A 20,886-nucleotide genomic window follows, 5' to 3' on the forward strand; every position below is an offset into this window, starting at 1 on the left:
GTAGTCTTAAGAATTTCCACAGCACTTGATATTTCAGAAAACTATAGAGCCTTTCTCTCTCTTTCTTTCACTTTCATCAAGTAATGCTAACCAAGCAGATTCGGGAATCTTTGATTTAAAATTTTTTTTCTGAATCCGAAAGCAGAAACTTTCCTACAGAGAATCCATATTTTTGGAACTCTGTGAGACACTGGTGCTATTAATGTCAATTAATTAATCTTGACAGCTTAGTAGATGGCTTATTCAGCTATTAGGAGATAAACTATTGTTTTTATTTATGCATAGTGTGAATGCTATTTTTCATGTTATAAATTGTAGAGATACGTGGGAGAGAATTGTAGATCAATAAAGTAATTGTTTTAAATAATTAAATTCTTAAAAGTCTATGAACAAGGCAAGCATGCAGTTCTTTTAGAATTTAGTACCTGGGTGAAGTTTTCCTTTTTTAAAAAACAATGTGCTTTCCCTTTTATGATTACAAGAATTAGAAAACTCACTATGTATCTCTTCTGACTTGGCTGCCAGAAAGCTCAGGGCTGGACTTATGGCCCATTCACAGTAAATTTTCCTACTGATATGTAGGCATAGTCTCGTTGTCTCGTGGCCTTTTAGTTCATGGTCGCTTATTTCTATTTTATTCAAATGCATGTAAATTCTATATATGGGAAAGAGGAAGAGAGTTCATTAATTTTAACAAGAAATGCATTACAAACCATTATTGTGCACCTACTGTGTTCCAGGCATTATTCTAGGGGATAGGGAAATAGTTAAAGAACATTTTCATAAAAGAAGTGAATATATCTCATTGTATCTTCAAGGGAGGTGAAAAAAATCTTTCAATCAAACCAACTTCAAGAAAACAGAAATTTAACAGAATTTCCTTAAAAGAAAATCCTGCCAACATCCATTTAACCCTCACAAAGAGTCTTAATATGGTGAGTGTTCTGATTGTTGCTTAGGGGGGTTTGGAAACTAGTTACTTCCTATATGGCTCTCTTCTCAAGGGTACTGCAATGAAACCAGTCTCCATCCTTGGGCATGCGCTAAGCACTAATAACACCATAAAATAAAAGCTTTTAAATAAATTGTCCTTTAACAACAGAGATCAATTTAAACATTCTAACTTCCAGGAAAGGGAGATTTGGGTCTTAGATTTCCTACCTTGAAGCCTCTGATGTAACAAATAAGTAGCACTTACTGAGGCAAGCCAAGAAATATGATGCATTTTGTGCAGCTGACCAGGCAAGAAAAAATGTTAACTGGTAAAGCAGCTCCCTTTTAGAGATGACTTCAAGGTTGGTAGGCCTAAATTTGTAGTTGCTTTCAGCTTTGTTTTGCTTTACTGGCTTGCAAATATGTGTCAGTGACCCTAGGCTGGCCTGCCTGCTGCCAGCCTGATGTTGGGAAAGGTATTGAAATTTACAAGGATCTTGCCCTTGGCCTCCTTTCCCAGGGCACAGCATTCTCACACATTTTAAGGCATTGCCAGCTCACTATAGCCTTGTAGTCAGGGAAGGCAGCCCAGCAAGGCTGCCCACAGATATGCATGCGCTTGTCACCTGCTCCAGCAATTGTAAATAGACTAGCACTTCTCAGGGCAACCTGTTTGTCCTCACTTAGCAAGAAAAAGCCATGCAAATGACAATAATATTTCACATGGGGCAAAATATTGGACTTCCCAATTTGGACTGTCCGCACAGGCTTATCAGACTAACATAAAGGTTTCTAAATAACAGAGCTGTCTTTATTTCACTAAGAACCTAAAACATTTTTTTTAAATGGTGTCATGCCTTAGTGATTTTTTGAGCCAACCAAACACCAGAGTGGCCAACGTTTTTTAAGTAATTGCAAGCAGCATCTCAAAGGATTCAGAGGAGCAACAAATAACAAAATGTGACAATTGGTCTTGAAAAATTGGAGGGCTCTAATGAAGAAAAAAGCAGACAAAGAAGAATTTAAAAAGATCCCCGGTTCGTTCCAAAAATGCTGCAAGGGGGTTTTAGAATTATAGCAAAACAATTACTTCATTGGTTTGTGCAACAAAACTCAAAGTTTGGGGGACAAGATAAGACTTGGTCAAGACAGCCAAATTTATCACTAACAGATGCAAAAACTGTAACTTTATGTTAAACGGGTGGGGAAAGAGTCGGGAAGCAGGACCAGGGCCACTGAATCTGGTATTTCCAGATCTCTGCCTTCGAAGTCTCACTCTCACTCCATTAAATGAGTTAAATCACGTAAGTACAAAACAGGCGAGATGACCAATTACATCGGGAAGACGACTGAGTCTTCTCTGTTCCCTTTAGATTTGTCGTCCTGGGCTTTCTTTCCTAGCGGCATTTCATTTCTAAGAAAGTCCCTCGTATCTTTTGATCTAATTGACTCATGGTACAAATCTTTCAAAAAGAAAGAAAGAAAAGAACTGCAGTTTGCTCTGCGCGCGGACATCTTTTCTTCTGCCCTGGCGCCCAGTAAGCCTTCAACCAACTTTCGCTGAAAAGGATGTCGCAGAGGGGCGATGAAGCTTGAAATCCCGCGGTTCTCTCATTCTTTCTCTGTTCTTTCTCTCTGCTTACGCCACCCCTACACCTCCCCACCCCACCCTCCACCTCCAATCCACAATCGTTTATAAGTCCGCTGGGTGCTTTAATGAGTTTCCTCCCTGGACCGCCTCAGACGCACTTTCAGTTGAAGACAGACAAGGCGCTCAACCAGGGGACAGGCGAATGGAATACCTGAGAGGTGCAGAAGACCTAAGAAAAGATCTCGTGCTCCCTAACTGCTATTAAGCATTTTGCAGATAAATAAGCATATTCTTTTGATAGTATTCAAAATGCTGAGCTCTTTAGCCATATACATTCTTTATTTAACAGACATATAGCGCTCACTATGTACCAGGCACTGTTCTGAACACTTTTAAAAATGAGACGTCTTGTTTAAAAATATTTTAACCAATATTAAATCCGTGCGTGCTTTCGAACGTCCCTGCTATATTTTTCTTTATAACATAGTACAGCGGTTAAGTCTTAAAAGACAAATACGGAAAAACTTCAGCCAGTTGCTACTTTATTGCAAGCAAATCATTTCCCTCTTTGCAATTTTTCGCAATCATTATAATTAAATACACTAGTATTAAGAGAAAGCACTGTTGGACTTTTTTCAAAGATGATCTCTGGTTTAGCCTCGGGCGTTTGGAAGCGCCCGCTAATTGCTCGCGTGGCAAACGTTAATTGTACCTGTAGGCATTCGCTCTCAGAAAAACCTGCAGCTTTCACGGTAATTGTGAAGATCGAGTTCGCACCTGTCTGGGCACCGCGCATTCACCTGTGGCCAGGACCGACCGGCCAAGAGCGCTGGGGCCTGGGAAGTGGGGCGGACTACCGGCGCGCTTCGGGCTCGCCCGCAGCTGGACTGCGTGGACCCGGAGCCGGGGTTGGTGTCGGGGTGCGAAACCGCTCTGCCCGGCTCTGCGTTCTCAGACCGCCAGCGCTGTCGCTGAGCAGAGGCCCGGACGCCCGCGCGCGCTGAGCACCCGCCCTGAGGCCGACAGCAGAGCTGGGGTTCACGGCCCCCGCGGCCCGGCCGTCCGGCCCAAACCCTATCTAGCCCCGCCAGGCCCCGCCCGGCCACCGCCGAGGACGTGATTTGCCCGGGGTTAAGTTTCAGAAGTCAGGATGAAACGTTTCGGGTTTCTGTTCACACGGTTATGGAAGGCACCGCAGTGGGGGCCGCACAAAAGAGATGAGGGCGTGTTGGGAAGGGGTTTGTGTTTTAAAGGTTTAACACGCTGGGTGCAGGTCCTCCGCGCCGGCCCGACTCCTTCCCGCGCTCCCCCAGCCCAAACCCCGCCGGGTCCTGTCTTTTCACGTCGCATCCTCTTCTCCGCCTGCCCGGCGCGGGTCTCGTGTGGGGAGGGAATGGAGTGTCACAGGGACGCCCTAGGCAGATCCCCAGAAAGATATGAACCCATCCGTGACGGAGGGTTGTGGTGATTGATAGGCGTCCCTTTCTCAGAGCCTTTTCTCCACTAAGCACGGAGCTGTCCCGGCCCCACGTGTGGAGCCTCAGGCGGGACCCCAGGCAGCCCACCGCCCGTCCCGGTCCTGCCACACGGAGTGGGCCCAGCTCCCCGTCTCGGTCTCGCTCAGCTACTGCCCTCGCAGGGGCACAGTGTCCCAGCCGGCTCAAAAGTCCCACAGAATGTGGAGAGAAAAAGCAGCTTGAAAACATGTTTTGAAAGCGCAGCTGGAGTTGCACACAACCCAAGTTGTCCAATGCACCAAGAACTGCTGGACACGAATTAGCACTTTAGAAAACAAATTCAATTTCCAAGCGCGAATCTTCACGCCCTGGATGCTAATTCACTCTGCAGCTGCGACTGCACACCCCGGGGGGGACTGGAGGGAGAACTGAGGCAATTATCGGGATAATCCAAGCCCGAAAAACTCGAACTTGAAAGCCTACTAACATTGTGTCCTGAAATCCCCCCATCATTGCTCTGGTCCTTATTGCCATCTGCCCACGGTCTACTCAGCGGGGTCTCCGATCCACAGTTCTGTGGCCGAAGACCAAATGGAAATAACTGATGGACACAAACTGGAATCGTATCGTGGGCGACCTCTGGGCCCCTCCGACCGCCAGCGGTTAAGTACCTGGTCGGGGAAACTCACGTCCTTATCTGTCCATAGCCCAGAGGCCACGGATGTAGCCTCGGGAGTTGTCAGAGAGAGAAGCAACTTTGATTTAAGGTTTTCAAAAGCCCCAGAGGGCAAATGTGACCGCCCGGGTCAGCCAGTCAGCAGTTTTGGTCCAGACAAGGGACAGCCGAGTGGGGCGTTGCGGACAAGCCACGGCGCCTCCCGACGTCACACGCGCTCGCTCACACTCAGCCACGCGCTCGGGGTTACTCTTTACACACAGGACGGAAACTTCTCGGCGAGACCGCGGCGCTCGGAGGAGGACGGACAGCCGGGGTCCAGAGCCCGCCCCTCGCCGCCCCGCCCCGCCCCGCCGCGCCCGCACTCGCGCCGCGCGCTCCCAAAGCTGGAGAGCGCGAACCCGCGCGCTCTCTGGCCGCGGCCTCTCCCGCCCGCGCGCGGCTCCGGGTCGCAGGTCCGCGGCCGCGTTCCCACGCCTCGGCCAGAGCCACGCGGCCGGCATTGGCGAGCGCAGCCCCGCCCCCTCGCCCCAGCCAATCGCGAGCCACGCCGACCACCGAGGAGGCGGGGTCCGGCGGGAGGCCCGGGCCCGCGCGCGAGGGCAGGGCGAGGGGGGGGCCCCGCCTGCGAGGGGGGCGTGGCCGGCGCCGGCTCTTGCGGCCGAGCGGGGTTGCGGCGTGGGAAAGAGCCGCGAGGAGCAGACCGCGCCGCCGCCGGAGCCGCGCCTGCCAAGGCCCTGGGAGGGAGGGAGGGAAGGAGGAGGCCGGTTTCGGCCGGGCTGCGCCCCGCGCCGGCTTTGCCGCGATGAAGCGCCCTTGCGAGGAGACGACCTCCGAGAGCGACATGGACGAGACCATCGACGTGGGGAGCGAGAACAATTACTCGGGGTGAGCGCGGGCTCGGCGGGAGCCGCCCGGAGCCCGAGGGGTTGGGGAGCTTTGTGCAGGAGCGGCTCTCTGGAAGTCCCGAGGCTCCTCTCCGCAGCAAGCAGCCGAGGGGGAAAGTTCGCCCGAGAAACTCTGAGCGGTGGGGCGCGCGCAGAGCGCGAGTGGGGTGGGCGAGGGATGTCGCTTTTCGCCGCAGGGGTTGGGCGGAGAGGATGGAGATGCGACTGAAAGGGAGCGTGCAGGAGTTGGCGGAGGAGGGTCCCCGGCTGTCAGCGTGGGGCGCGCGGACAGGCACGTCCGGGCGGCGGGCGACGCCCCCGCCACTGAAACTGTATTTGGGGGCACTTTCAAAATAGGTCAGGAGAAAAGAAGAACAATGTGATGTTTAATTTTTAGAGAGGCTAAAATCACGACTTGCCTTTTGGAGAAATTAAAGCAATCTGCGATGTCAAGGCTAAGTAGGTTGAGCTTTGCAGGGTGGCCGTGCGTGACTGGGCAGACGCGCCAGTGAGTGACTGATAGAAGGATCAGAAAGGGCATCATTTCTTTGACTGCTTGTTCTCAAGTCTGGAAAAGATCTGCGTTGTGATCACAGAAGCCAAGACCTCCACTTTCCTGTGACAGAGGGAGATTACCGAGGCATTTTAGAGCCCAGGCGGGTCAAACGATAATTGCTCCTAATTGTCATCCCCAGAAGCACCTTAATTATTTATCTACAGCTGTCACTCAAACAGGGAAATTTTCCCTACCATTGGAAAACAGTTTTTCTTTCATATTATTATTCTAACACGCACAAACCAAGGCCTGAAATCAACAAGAGCAAAAATATGTGAAACGTTTGAAACGTTTCAAATATATAGTTATTAAAGTGTTGTGTCGTCTTAAAAAATGAGGTCTGAAAAAACGGAAGATGTCACGTGAAAGCTGAAACCAGTAGAGAAGGGGTGAGAATGAGGGGGACAGTTAATTCAGAAATAAGATCCAGAAGTGAGAAGGTGAGGTAATAACAACCTGGTGTGCAACGTTTCTAAAGTGAAAAAGAACAAATAACAAGAACGTGGGGAATTTGAGAACATAAAGAAGCAAAGTATCCCTGAATTGTGAAGAGAAACAGATACAAACTAGAAAGCATTGTAAAATTTATGTGATCAAGTAATACTTCGATTGATCTTTCAATATAAAAATATGTTTTCATTAGTAAAGTCAAGGTGGATTGCAGCTTCTAGAAATTTAAGCTTAGATTGAAGGCTGACAGGCACCTTCAGTTTCATTTTCAAAGTAAAGCATTCACTTAGTAGTAAACGTAATTTTAATTTCCTTATCAGTGGCGTATTTAATTTAGAGCATACTTTTGGGACATTACTATACAAAACATCAAATTTGTCGATTTTTTCTGTAGTAAGATATGACTAACTGAAGTTTTGAAATAATAAGATAACTTATGTTTATTTTTAAGATTGCCCCTAGGGACTACAGTTTGACATGTGATGACTTTATGTCTGTTTGATAGGGTGCTTAACACTTATTTTATGTTAAAAAGTGATAATACTTTGTTCAGTATGCCTGATTGATGGGAGGAGGAGGGATGCTATGAGAGGAGATTAATTGACTTTACAATATATATGAGTGGAACTAGAAATACTACTATCTAATTTCTCACCCTAACTGCCCATGATTATTTCACTGGGAAACTTAAGTAAAAGTTCAGGGACGTTTTTGCCAACGGATTTAGCATCTGGATTACCCGTTTAAAAATTTTTTTATAAGGTATAATTCCTGCCTCAAAAGAGACAGAAAGGCTGAAAGCAAAGTCTATCAAGAGTGAAGCAAGAACTAAGAATAAAATAACACAGACATGAACTGTGAAATCACTCTGAATATTTAATGGATGCCACCTAGTATCCAGAAGTAACTATTGTTATGTCAATGCAGCACCTGACATACTCTTCCTATTTCGTAGGCAAAGTACTAGCTCTGTGATTAGATCGAATTCTCCAACAACAACATCTCAGATTATGGCAAGAAAGAAAAGGAGAGGGGTATGTGATTTTTTTTTCTCTTTATATCATGTAACCCAGCCTAATGTGGAACAGTTGCATTTTTCCATTTGAGTAATTTTATCATTGGTGTATTCATAAACTTTTGTTGTTTTGTTTTCTTTGGGATAGATTATAGAGAAAAGGCGTCGGGATCGGATAAATAACAGTTTATCTGAGTTAAGACGACTGGTGCCAACTGCTTTTGAAAAACAAGTAAGCTACTCCCACCTGGACCGCCCCCCCCCCAAAAAAAAAGCTCAAACAACCTGATTCTCTGATCTGGGAATGTGGGTTCTTGTTAAATCTCATTAAAATAATGGTGTGTATGCCCTGATCTGGCACGGAGCAGCTATTTCAATAAAATGCTTTGTTGTGGCAAAACTATTAAAAACATAATCCATCATGAAGTTGAAAAACATTTCCATTCTTTAGCTTACTTTCCCCTTAAGGGTAACAGTGTTCATGCTTTCTCTGTTCTTTCTATGAATACCAGTAGTGGTTTTGTTTAAAACTGTGCTACATGTAGTATTCTTCAAAAGAAATATCATATGTGAAATATCATGTTTTCTCAAACTGTTAAAAAAAGTAATCTTTTTAATTAGAAAATAACCAAAGCCCAGGAAGTAACATCTCCAGCTCTATTTCCTAAATAATAATACTAATAAAATTTATTTACCAAGCCACTTGCTTTCATTTTTAATCTCTGAGTTAATAGAATGATGTTTGATTTAGGGTGTCTTTTTGGAAATTTGGTAAAAATCAAATTAGTCATAAATGTCGCTTTTCATAGTGCAAGTATTCCTTTACAAAAAACAACAACAAAGATTTTGCACACTTAGAAAAATAGAAAGCCAAATGTTTAAATCTTCCTTTGTGATTTTAGAAAAGTCGTGTTTCTCCTCCTGCCACAATGGCTAATGGCACAGATTTCTAAGAGCATCTTTCAAAGGATATGGCAGCATGTCCTTGTTGAAAATATTTTCAATTTAATTCAAATAGTGCGTACAATAGCATTGTTTATTTATTCCATTTTGTTGTTTACTTCATGAATCCATAAACATTATAAAAGAAGTCCTTGGAAATTATCCAGAAACTGGAGTTTCAGTTATTAGTCACTTTCACTGAAACTACTTATATATCTTCGTGGAAAAGTTGAATACTGACAAAAGTAAAAGTGTAATATGCCGTTGACTGTACATTTTTAAGACAAAAAAGACACCCAGTCTATATGCTGAGACTGTCTTTGATAAGCTAAATAGAATGTGGAAATTGTAGTTTTGATTAGTAGCACTTTCAATGACAATAGCTGCAAATGAAAATGCCAGCAACCAATGATGTTTTTAAAATTTGGGGTACCGAAATGTCTGCAGTTATGAGGAGCTTTTTTTCTTGGTTTGTTAGATTTTTTTTTCTTAAATGTTGACTTAAAACAAACCTTAAAAGCAAACCTCAGTTGTTTGGCAGTTAGTTACCATAAACACAAGCTTTCCCATTTGCAGAGCTTGGCTACCAACCATAGTGAGCTGGCTCTGTCACAATATGATTAGAAGAATGTTCTTTAGAGCAGTTAAATAACTCTGGCACTCTCATTATGTCCTGGGTGCTAATAATTTTCACAAAACAAGTAAAGTATAGGAACCCGAAATAAGCTTTAGTATCCTTTTCAGAAAAAATATTGGTATAATTATTTCACTCTTGCAGGAAATTAGAAGCCACCCACAGCCCCCTGAGACAGACAGAGATGGCTCATTTGTGTTTCAATTGGTTTCCAGGGGTTGCTTTATTTTAAAAAGGGGAAGGGAGAAAATAAAAATATATTTCCAAGATAATTTGATTAAGAACTATTTTAAAAGTTTCAAAAATTCTTAAGCATTTATGATGCTTCCTAGGTAAATAGTAAATTATTCTTGTTTATGATCTTGGAATTCACAGTGACACCTGCTGGTGGTTATGGAAGGAAAAAAACCTTAAAAGTCTTCGTTTTTAAATTTTTGGATCTGCTTACCAGTGGTCTAGTATGAAATATCTTTAAGGATTTATTAAAATTTTATATATTTGGAAAATCTACTTTTAACAATAATTTGCTAAAATCCTATCTCCTTATCTTCCAGAGTTATACAACTATTCAGTTCATCTAGACTTCACCATTATATAAGATTATTGGATATGCCATAATAAAATACATTATTTATCAAGATAGAGATTAAATCAAAGTTTGAGATTTCTGCAATTGAAATGGTTTTGGTGGAGTGATCTTAGAAGTATGATTATTCTGATGATAAAAAACTATTTATTTTGCCTTCTTTTTAGCCTTTAAAGTTTAAAATGGCAAATATGTGTCATTAGATATGACAGAGTAATTAGTGCTTTCATGTAAAGTTTGGAAAGAATTCATATTTTTCTGAAGAAAAATTAAACTTGGACTTTTCCAGCGAGAAGGAAAATCGAAATAATAATGCTAAATTCAATGTATAATGTTCCAAATTAGTTTTTGTGGGACTGATGAGACTTTATAATTTGTTTATGAAGGGATCTGCAAAGTTAGAAAAAGCTGAAATATTGCAAATGACAGTGGATCATTTGAAGATGCTTCAGGCAACAGGGGGTAAAGGTAAGTAGGTGATTTCACTTTTTCCCCCTTTCTACCTTTCTCTTTTCATTTTTTCCCCCTAATGTTGTAGGGAAGTCATAGTTGAACAGTTCTTTAACAAGCTGAGATAGGCGGTCCCAGATTAAAGCTGTGGAAATCAATGCTAATGGCAGGATTGAACTCGTGGGAAAGAACTTTTGGAACAAAAGAAGCACTTGACCCTGGGCTTGTGTTTGCTTTCATAATACTGTGGGAGTATGGCTTCATTCACAGCAGCCTGGTCAGAGATTTGTTTGGGACTTAAGAAGGGCACACTGGAATCTGTACAGAAAGAAAACACAAACACACAAACATCCAAATATAAACAGGAGCTTAGAGGCAATCCTTTTTTCTTCTTTTCTCTCTCTTTCTCTCTTTTTCTCTCTTCCTCTGCTGCTGCTTCTTCCTCTTCCTCCTCTTCTTTCTCCTCTTTTCCTCCTCTTCCTCCTTCTTCATTAGATCAAGGCTAGGACTCAAAATTATTTAGCTGTTCAAAAGGAAGCCACTCTAGAGTTATTTTCATTATTATTTTCAGGTTTTGGTCTTGGATTTAGAGTAAACAGAACATTAGAAGTTCAAGTAGTAAATCTCTGTACTAGAAACCACTAAGGGAGCAGAGTTGTTCCTGCGGAGAGCAGACAGGAGGAGGCACTCTGGGTCCAGTGCCCCAAAGAGATATCCTCTGTTCTGAATAGTGACTTAGGGAGGAATTGTGTCAAGGGGATGAGAGAGGGACCCTCATCTCATGCTAAAAATAGACTTGAGATCCTAAAAGCTCTAATTTCATTATCCCACTTGTGCATACATCACTCAGACTTGATTTTGCCCTTTTGTGTCTTTATCACCCTTCAAAGAAGCCTTTGATATTCATCTTAGCCAAGGGTGTTATTCAATATATTTAACAACTGAATAAGGAGAGGGTATCATAAGAAGTTAAGTGCTGCTACTAAATCCTGGAGGCCTCTCTGTGCCCAGCATTAACCTTTTACTACATAGTGTGTGGGTCCGAGAGCAGGGCAGAGACCAGACATTGGAGGGAAGTAGCTATTTACCAATTGGTTTGGGAGTATTTCATTATTTAACTCCTATATGCCCACAATGCTTAGGACTTGTAGAACATCAGCCCTGATCTTAGCCATCTTTTGCTTGTGTCAGGTGGTAGTGGTGGTGGTAGTGGTGGTGGGGTGATCATTGTACAAAGAAGCCGAGAAGCTGACATTGTGTGACTTATACCAAGTTGCACCTTCTTAAGAAACTGTCCTGAATGAGTAAAGAGTGGTGTAAGATGGAGACATTCTTATGTAATAGAGAAGAAGACTGGATTAAATCGTAGAAGCCAATGATCCAGCCCAGCTTGGCCACTGCCTTGCCTTTACCCTAAAACAGAAGTACTCTGCTGTACTTTGAGGCCTACACTAGCAGGCCTACACTAGCAGGATGAGCTCCAAAGGCCTCTCCAGCCCCTTGACTCTGTCTCTACAACTGCTACCCCAGGATGTTAGGATTCTGATTGAATTAGTAATGGGGCAAGAAAAATTGCCCTACCTCCCTTGGCATTGTTAGCCACAAAGCTAAGTATTCTTGTCAGGGTTTCAAATACTTGTCATGAGCTGTAATTCTAAAGAGAAATATTGTTCTTAGGTTTTCTTATAAAAGCTGAGTTCCATCTCGGTTGCTATTCTTGGCTACCTGAACAGTCTTAAAATTCGTCCCAGAATAGTTTGTGAACAGACATTTCCAAGCAGGCTCCATACAAGTCACCTGACTGCCAGGTCGTTAAGGAGGCCATTGCATAGGAGAATGTGTGGCCTTGAAGAAGGAGCTGGCAGTTTGGATGCACATTGTCAAAGACTCCCAACTGCCTCAAAGTGCAGTGGTGAAGGGCATGGACTGTGTTGCCTGATTTCAAATCCTGGCTCTGTCATTTATTAGCTGTGTTACCTTGGGTAAGTTACTAAGCCTCTCTGAGCCCCAGCCACCATCTGTAGAATTAGGACAGTGATAGTGTCCACCTCACAAGGTTGTTATGAGTTAATTCACTTAAAGCCCATAGAATAGTGCTGGCACAGAGGAAGTAGTGTAGACATGTATGTGTGCTATTGTTGGCCCAAGTTCCATTCACGGGAGACAGCTACTCATCATCATTTCCCTCTGCATTTAACAATAGGATAGAAATTACATAATTTATATCTCTTAAGGTACAACAGAGGACTCAGCCATATCTAACAACATAGCTGGCAAACCACAAATTTCACTCCATGGCCACTAATGAAAATTCTTGGAAGCTCCCGGGGTTCCCATTCTATTGATTCATTCTTTACATCTGTCCTGGTATGACAATAGTTTCTCAAGAGGATTTAGTACAGTAACCTAAATTTCTAAATCCCTATGGATTTCTGGACACTCTGTCTGCTTTAATCATTACCTTTTTCCATCTCTCATGGAGATCAGAGGCTGCAAAGCCCTACAGAGAATCCTGAGCACTGAAGTATGAAATCTTTCCAGGGAGGGCTCTTCTTCAGGAATAGCTTTTCCTCCTAATCCAAGGGGCTCTGTTTGCTAACTATGCCAAAGTGCTGGGATGATAACTATTTTTGTTGCTTTCACATTTTAAGATAGTCTGTTATATCAGCTTTGTTCTATTGTTGTTTCTATCTTAATGGTGTCTATATTTGCCACAAATATCTCTTTGGACTTCCAAATTTGTTGGAATTCTAGCTTTAGGACTTTGAGCATATGTGACTACTATTTTCCAAAGCGCTTTGATTACAGATTAAAATAGCCTAATTTTTAATAGATGATAAATGAAACAGGGAATACTTTATCAGCAAAAACATCAAAAGATAATGTAGTAAATGCTATAGATAAAAATAACCTTGTTTGAATGTGGTATTTCTTATTCATGTATACACACATTCCAAAAGTGAACAGACTAAACTTTCAGTTTGAAAATTACTTTTTAAAAAGTTGCAAATAAAAAAGAATCTGAAAAGGGTATGTTTGTACATACCAGAGTTCACTCATTCAAAGTGGGTGACGTTTCCCCAAATGGCTGATTATCATTGTGCTATAGATCAGTACTATAATAATCAGACGTTACCATTTTCTATTCTAATATATTATCTCTGGGTAAAAAGAGAATCTAATAAATGCGACCGAGCTTCAGCCATTTTTATGGTAGTAACCGTAGATGTGGGGGTGTGTGCATACAGACTGACACAATTAATACACTTTTTTTTCTTGGGTAGGTGCCAGAAAAAAGTAAGCTAACCACTGAAGGAGATATATATTTGAAGTTCAGAAAAACTAGGAGTTACAGAATAGTAAATTCATGTCAGTAAAGCGGCCTTATATTCCTGACAGAAAAATAAGATCTTCAAATTAGTAACCAAATTAAATAAAAAACTCATTTTGTTTTCATTAAACCTTTTTTAATACAGAGTTATGACAAGATGTTTTCACGTTGTTGATAAAAAACATTGTGAGTCAAGAAGCATTTATGCATTTATTGAGAGTCTAGCGCATTTCTAAAGAAAGTCCTCATGCTGCTAAGATGCACTTGGCCGCGCTGTTAAGATGCCAAAAGGGTAAGGATGTTTCAGATAAGCCCTTTAATCTCCAACTCCTGCAACAGAGACAGAGGGACTGGAGCTCTGTATTTCCATGAAAACGTTTCCTGGGGAATTTCACTATCCCACAATACAAAAGGAAAGACACCATTTTTTTCCCTGGAAGTGTTTGAAACTTGGATGTTGTTAATTTTCCCCCCACTGTGATGTTTAGTTGCAAGGACAACTGTAGCAAATTGCATTGCCAGAGTTGTCACACATGTAGTTGCAAAGTACACTTTCTTCAGCAAAAAAAACTAAAACCATAAACGGCAGGCAATATTTTCAGAAAGGATTATCGACTTCAATCTTATTTTCAGAAAGGATTATCGACTTCAATCTTTTGAAGGACAGAGTGGAACATCAGTGAGTGTTTATTATTCATAACTGTATCATTTTTGTCTCCCCCCCACATCCCGGCCTCTCAATCTCTCTTCTTTCTCCCACCTTGCTCAACCCCCAATTCTAGGCTACTTTGATGCACATGCTCTTGCCATGGACTTCATGAGCATTGGGTTCCGAGAGTGCCTGACGGAGGTGGCGAGGTACCTGAGTTCCGTGGAAGGCCTGGACTCCTCCGATCCCCTGAGGGTGCGACTGGTTTCTCATCTCAGCACGTGTGCTTCCCAGCGGGAGGCGGCGGCAATGACGTCCTCCATGGCCCACCACCATCACCCCCTCCATCCACATCACTGGGCGGCGGCCTTCCACCATCTGCCCGCAGCCTTGCTCCAACCCAACGGACTCCACACCTCGGAGTCAACCCCTTGTCGCCTCTCCACGACTTCAGAAGTGCCTCCTGCCCATGGTTCTGCGCTCCTCACGGCCACGTTTGCCCACGCAGATTCTGCCCTCCGAATGCCATCCACGGGCAGCGTTGCCCCTTGCGTGCCACCTCTCTCCACCTCTCTCCTGTCCCTCTCTGCCACCGTCCATGCCGCAGCCGCCGCAGCCACCGCAGCCGCGCACAGCTTCCCTCTGTCCTTCGCAGGAGCGTTCCCCATGCTCCCCCCCAACGCAGCTGCAGCAGTGGCAGCGGCAGCAGCCATCAGCCCGCCCTTATCCGTATCAGCCACGTCCAGTCCTCAGCAGACAAGCGGTGGAACAAACAGTAAACCTTACCGACCCTGGGGGACAGAAGTTGGAGCTTTTTAAATTTTCCTTGAACTTCTTGCAATATTAACTGAATGTCCTTCATTTCAGAGTCAGCTTCAAACCTCTGCACCCTGAAGGTAGCCATACAGATGCCTACAGATCCACAAAGGAACAATAAAGCTATTTGAGACACAAACCTCACGAGTGGAAATGTGGTATTATCTTTTTTTGTTGTTGTTGTTGGGTTTTTTGTTTTTTGTTTAAGGCAGCTCGGTAACTGACATCAGCAATTTTTGAAAACTTCACACTCGTTTCCATTTAGAATTTTCCTGGAAAATGTATGGACTGTATCATCCAACAGTGCATCAGGATGTCTGAATTGGAGAAGAAAAATGCCCTGACAGAATTCTCTTGAAACTAGGTGGGGGAAAAAAAATTCGTGTTTCATAAGTGCCTGAGCTAGGAAACTTTTCTTCTGAACATGTAACATTGCACAAGTAAAGAAGAGTGTGGAAGTTAGGTTAAGAAAGGAAAGGGACGGAAGTCTTGCAATAGGCTGCAGACATTTTAATTCAATGCCAGAGAAGAGTACTCAGTTGAAAGCAACAGGTTTTTTTGGTCAAAAGGATTACTGAAAATAATTTCCAAGTTGAAAGAGCTAGATTTATCTTAGTTCACTTCCTTTTTACAGACTTGCCAAGCGGTGACATTTAGCAGTGCATTGGTATAAGTAATTATTCCATCAGTGCTCAGATTAACAAGTATTTCTGCTCTGCCTGCAAGCCCCCAGGCACTTTTTCTTTGGATGGCTCAAAATCTGGTGCTTCTTTATAGAACCCTTACATTTATATAGTGCACCTAAGAGCAGTTGCCTACCATGTGCCCACCGGAGGCAATTTGATTCATGCCAACTTGAAAACTCTCCAGTTTATAAGAGTTTGGATTAATTTATTTGGTTTCATTTGGACTATTTTTGTATATTTATCCTCTTCATTTTCTCCTGATAATTTGTAACATCTATTCTTGTCACCTTTTGGGAGAAGTTGCATTTCTGGAGGTGATTAAACAAGGAGAGAGCATTGGGAAGAGAAAGGCCACGATTTTTAAATGCTTTGTCAAGGTAGTGGTTGTATTTGATCCCAAAGCAAGATGAATGTATGCAATGGGATGTACATAAATTATTTTTGTCCATGCCTAGACTAGTGCTACATATGGTGTTGTGGTTTTGATTTTTTTTTGACAAAATAATCTCTTAATACATTGAAATCAAGCATGTGAGATTTTATGTTTGAAAGACAAGAGACACAGCATGTATTATTATGCACTTCATTTCTCTGCTGTGTGGAGAAAGCAATAAGTATTATGAGAATGTTAAACATTATGCAAAATTATACATTTAAATATTTGTTTTAAAATTACTGTACCTAGTCCTTTTTGCATTACTTTGTAACCTTTTTCTATGCAAGAGTCTTTACATATCACTAATTAAATGAAGTCCTTTTTGACTATTTTTATGTGGATGAATTGCTTTGCAGAATGGAAAGTTGACATGAATTTCAAGTGAGGCCTTCCTTTGCTAATAATTTAAGCCATGGCTTTTCTTTCTCTCTTTCAAAATCATTTGATATAATTCACAGCTGGCTTGAAAATAACATTTATCTGACCTTATAAATCAAATTAAGCACAGGCAGATAAGACATTTGAAGGCAAGAAGTGTTCAGTTTCCTCTGACTTTTAACCATGGTTCTTGAAAATGCAAATACAGGATTTCCAAATGAGAGTATGAATACCAAATACAGGATAATAAGCTAGAATTTGTCATACATTTCGTAACTCAAAAACATTTGTAGCATTTTTAAACATCACATACATACAGGATAGGCATATGTTTGCATCGTGATGGTAAATCCTCTGTACCTCAATGATAATTTCTTTTGTTGGTGTGGAAATTTTGTGGGTATTGCTCCCTCTTCAGTAAAGCCTAAAATAAGCTATTACAGAATTCTTAAAGGTCTTAGGCCAAATGACATGAAAAAAATGAAAAAGAATGTTTTTATTATGCTTGTCAATTCTATCAAAGGAAGAAATGGGAAGGTTCTTATATTGTTTTGGTTTTGAAACTCAAGCATACAGTTTATCTAATTTCTCCTTTCTGTAAATAGGTAAAAAAAGAAATGTGCAAAAACAAATCACCTTATTTCTTCTGTCTCTAAGCCCTGTGGTTCTTATATCTTCAGATAACTCTAGTGGAATTAGGTAGCAAATAAGAAAATGGATTTAGTAGTATTTGGAGTTGCTTTTTAGTCATAATTTGTGAATAACAGGCATATAAATTTTATTTTATGATCAGAAAGCTGATTCAGTGCCTATTGTAGTGTCAGTCTTCAGAAGACTTCTCCTTTTTTGAAATGTAAACTGTTTTAGAGATCAGGAAATTTTGTAATTTGGATTAAATATTTTAAGATAAATACCCTTCCTTCCCACACCCTTTTTTCCCTTCCCATTTTTACATGGATTATTATTTTTCAATTTAGCCAACTGAAATATTTGCAAGTCAACTGGACACATAGCTGATAGGAAGTGTTCTTAAAGGTAATCATTGTCAGTAATTTTAGTCATTTCAAGTTAATTGGCCCATGCAATGTTTCACATCATCAGCTTTTAACATTATGTTTCACTATTTATATTAAATTGACCATTGAGTTTACCATCTCTGATCCAAAAGTTCTCTGAAGGTGGTGTTCCACGTGTATAGTAATTTTCATGTTCGTTACCAAAATACTAAAGGAGTTATGCCCTTTAAAATTGTTTTAGGGAAAAAGATCTTTTAGGGTTTGATTTACTGGTGGCTTTTATTTGTGTAAAAGTCCCCAAATTAACTCAAAGTGTTGTTAGTAGGATAAAAGGAAAAAGGGAACTTTTTTAGAAATTTGGATTTCCCCAACTGGTAAAAGCTACTTGTATGCCTAATTAGAACACAGTTTTGTATTTCACATCAGTGAGCCACAAGGTACTTATTGAATAACTACTATGTGCCCAGCACTGTGCTGTATATGTCAGGTTTTGAATGGTATGCAGTAGCAAGTGAAAGTCCAGTCTTACAGACTGACAGTGATAGGTATGGCTGCCTCCACAGCGACCCTCAAAAGAAGCAGGTGCACTGACAGTGAAGAAAGGGGTTTCTGGGAGCTGGTGGGGGGAAGCTTTTTGCTTTTCTTCAGATCTTTTGCTATTACAAATATGATATTTCCTATCATATTTGAAGAACTCTGATGGGCTTTTAAAGTAATGTAGAAACATAAAAAAGTCCAAATGTTAACTAGAGTGATGGTTCTCATATCCACTTGTGCACATGTATTATCAAACTTAATGAAGCCTTTTGGGTTATCTTTTTTATTTTTTCAAATTGTTCCTTTTGCCAATCTTTGAATTGTTACAAAGAGTAATCATCTTAGGTAACATCATCACAAAACAGTATAATTTTAGGATTCCTTATTCCCATGAGTCTAAGACTCCATCAGTTGTAAGATATACTATTGGTTGAAGATCAGTTTTTAAGGACAAAGAACCACTACAACATAACTTTCCACAGTAATCATAAAACTGCCTATTTACCAGAAAAATGAAAAAGAAAATGCATCTTGGATTTCAGGCAATACAATAACACAATATTGTACTTATAATAAATGCAATTTTAGAAACCCATGGCTAGCTAGTGTTATACGTAGATTACAATGTGGCTGAATTAGCTTACTTTAAAAGTGTCTCATTAGGACACAGTCCTAGTCAAATTGAAGAATCAAGATTGACTTTGTAAACCTAATGATCTAAAGATAGATGTATTTTTAAAACTTCTCCTCTTTTTATTGCCCAGTGGGACTACTACTAGTTGTTGTGCTGCATTTTACTTAAGAATGGAGCTTGACTTCCCCTTATAATTCTTTTAAGATCTAAACAATGGCTGAGATTGTGATTATTTCAGCAACTACAACAAAGCGTTACAGCAAACATGACATCATAAACTGCGACTATAGCTCATATTCTTTGAAAGGATAAGTCTTTGAACTTGGATGGAAAATCTTAAAAAGAAGAAAAGCCCCTGAGCCTACACAGACAATCTCAAGTGAGGGCCCAGAGGCATATGGGAAATGTTTCTCTAGGCACCAGGTGGTGCTGTTTCCCATGGCTCCCTCACCTCTAACTTCAAAGGCAAGGAAAGAAATGGCATTGATCAGGGAATTGGGTCCTCTGCTGTAACTGTCAGAACCAGCACTCACTGTAAGACGCGGGTCTAAAAAGGAAAATCAAATGTGTACTAACTGCTAATACTGTTCGGCTGTTCTCTGTGGTAAGCCTTATGCTAAGTGTTTGAAATCTGTTTCCTCGTTTAAGACTCATAACTGTCCTATAAAGTAGATAATATTATTATACTTAATTGCATATTACGAATTGGAGAATAGGCAGTTAATTGTCCAAGGCTATTCCTAGGAGGCTGAGTTAGTACTCATCCCAGTCCTGTCTGATACTTAAATTCGTATTTTTGACCTTTAGGCTGTGGGTTTTGACATTGTTGGTTTTTTTGGTCTCAGACTTATTTGGACTACCCCAGGATTTCAAACTGCCTGGGACCACTTTGGACTAATGACAAGAGTAAATCTGTCTGTAGTGTTAACATAAAACCACCATATGAAAGAGTGAAAAAAGGAATAACCCCATGTTATGCCATGTTACAACATAAGAGAAGTTATTTTGGCAGTTCTCTAGTTTTAACTTGTCAACTTTCCATCAGGTCACAACTGCTTTATCTTAATCAATGAACTTACTCTATATAATGGCTACCAAAGAATATTCTGTAATTTCACTCAACATGGTTGACAAAGGTGAGGCAAAATGGTGAAGTGTTAAGACGAGGTGCCAAGTAAATAGAATTTGAAAAAAAAAATCATCCCCATTCTCCATTGGATGTAAAAGATGAGGAGTTTTTTTTTTTTTTTTTTTTTTAGGGAGAATGCTGGATTATTCTGGGATTTCCTACCCCCCCCCTGTTTTTTTTTGAGACAGAGTCTCGCTCTGTTGCCCGGGTTGGAGTGAGTGCCATGGCATCAGCCTAGCTCACAGCAACCTCAAACTCCTGGGCTCAAGCGATCCTACTGCCTCAGCCTCCCGAGTAGCTGGGGCTACAGGCATGCGCCACCATGCCCGGCTGATTTTTTCTATATATATATTTTAGTTGGCCAGATAATTTATTTCTATTTTTAGTAGAGACGGGGGTCTCACTCTTGCTCAGGCTGGTCTCGAACTCCTGACCTCGAGCGATCCACCCGCCTCGGCCTCCCAGGATTATTCTTCTGAATGTTTGTACACCCCAGATCTATCATGCCATAAAACAACATTCTTCATTTGGCCTGTGAAGATCTGCCCAGTAACCCACTAACTTTAACAATTCTCATTAGCAGGAAGGGCTTTTTAACTAACCGAAACTTTTTGGCCTGTAGTTAAGAATGTGTTTGATAGCAGTTAACAGTTAATATCTGTATATTTTTTTTAAATCTCAGGCCAGAGACCTTCTTATATGTTCTGAGCCTTCTATCAATATTCAGTTTGCTCCACTTCTGTTGTTGTTCTGTTCGTCTGTGGGAATGAAGAGATTCATGCATATGAATTGTTACATGCGTGTAAGAGAATGCATTATAAGCTTTTTTTTAGGGATAGAAAGAGGTTGAACAACTTTGGCACTTAACTCTAAAGTTTCTTGCATCAAGTTTGCATTGTAATAGTTTTGTGTTTTCATCACAATGAAAACAAAGTCACATTTTCTCATGAAGAAAAAAGTATTTTGCGAAGAATGGCTATTATTCATAATGTATCACTTGTATAAGTGCGATGATAAATTATAAACTCCAAAAACAACTGAGTATCTTAATTGAGTTAACCCCTCCTTTCCTGATTATAAGCTACCAAGCTGAATAT

General features: G+C 41.3%; 1 protein-coding gene across 1 annotated transcript; it reads left to right on the forward strand.

Moving 5' to 3' along the window:
• Window positions 1–5,277: 5,277 nt before the first annotated feature.
• On the forward strand, window positions 5,278–16,424 carry HEY2 (hes related family bHLH transcription factor with YRPW motif 2). Its single transcript, XM_045544304.1, has 5 exons — window positions 5,278–5,545; window positions 7,506–7,584; window positions 7,714–7,797; window positions 10,114–10,195; window positions 14,291–16,424. The coding sequence occupies exons 1-5, from the start codon at window positions 5,463–5,465 to the stop codon at window positions 14,974–14,976; spliced, it is 1,014 nt and encodes a 337-aa protein (XP_045400260.1). The 5' UTR covers window positions 5,278–5,462; the 3' UTR covers window positions 14,977–16,424.
• Window positions 16,425–20,886: the final 4,462 nt, after the last annotated feature.

This window comes from Lemur catta, chromosome 2 (genome assembly GCF_020740605.2).
Source record: "Lemur catta isolate mLemCat1 chromosome 2, mLemCat1.pri, whole genome shotgun sequence".
Taxonomy (NCBI): Eukaryota; Metazoa; Chordata; class Mammalia; order Primates; family Lemuridae; genus Lemur; species Lemur catta.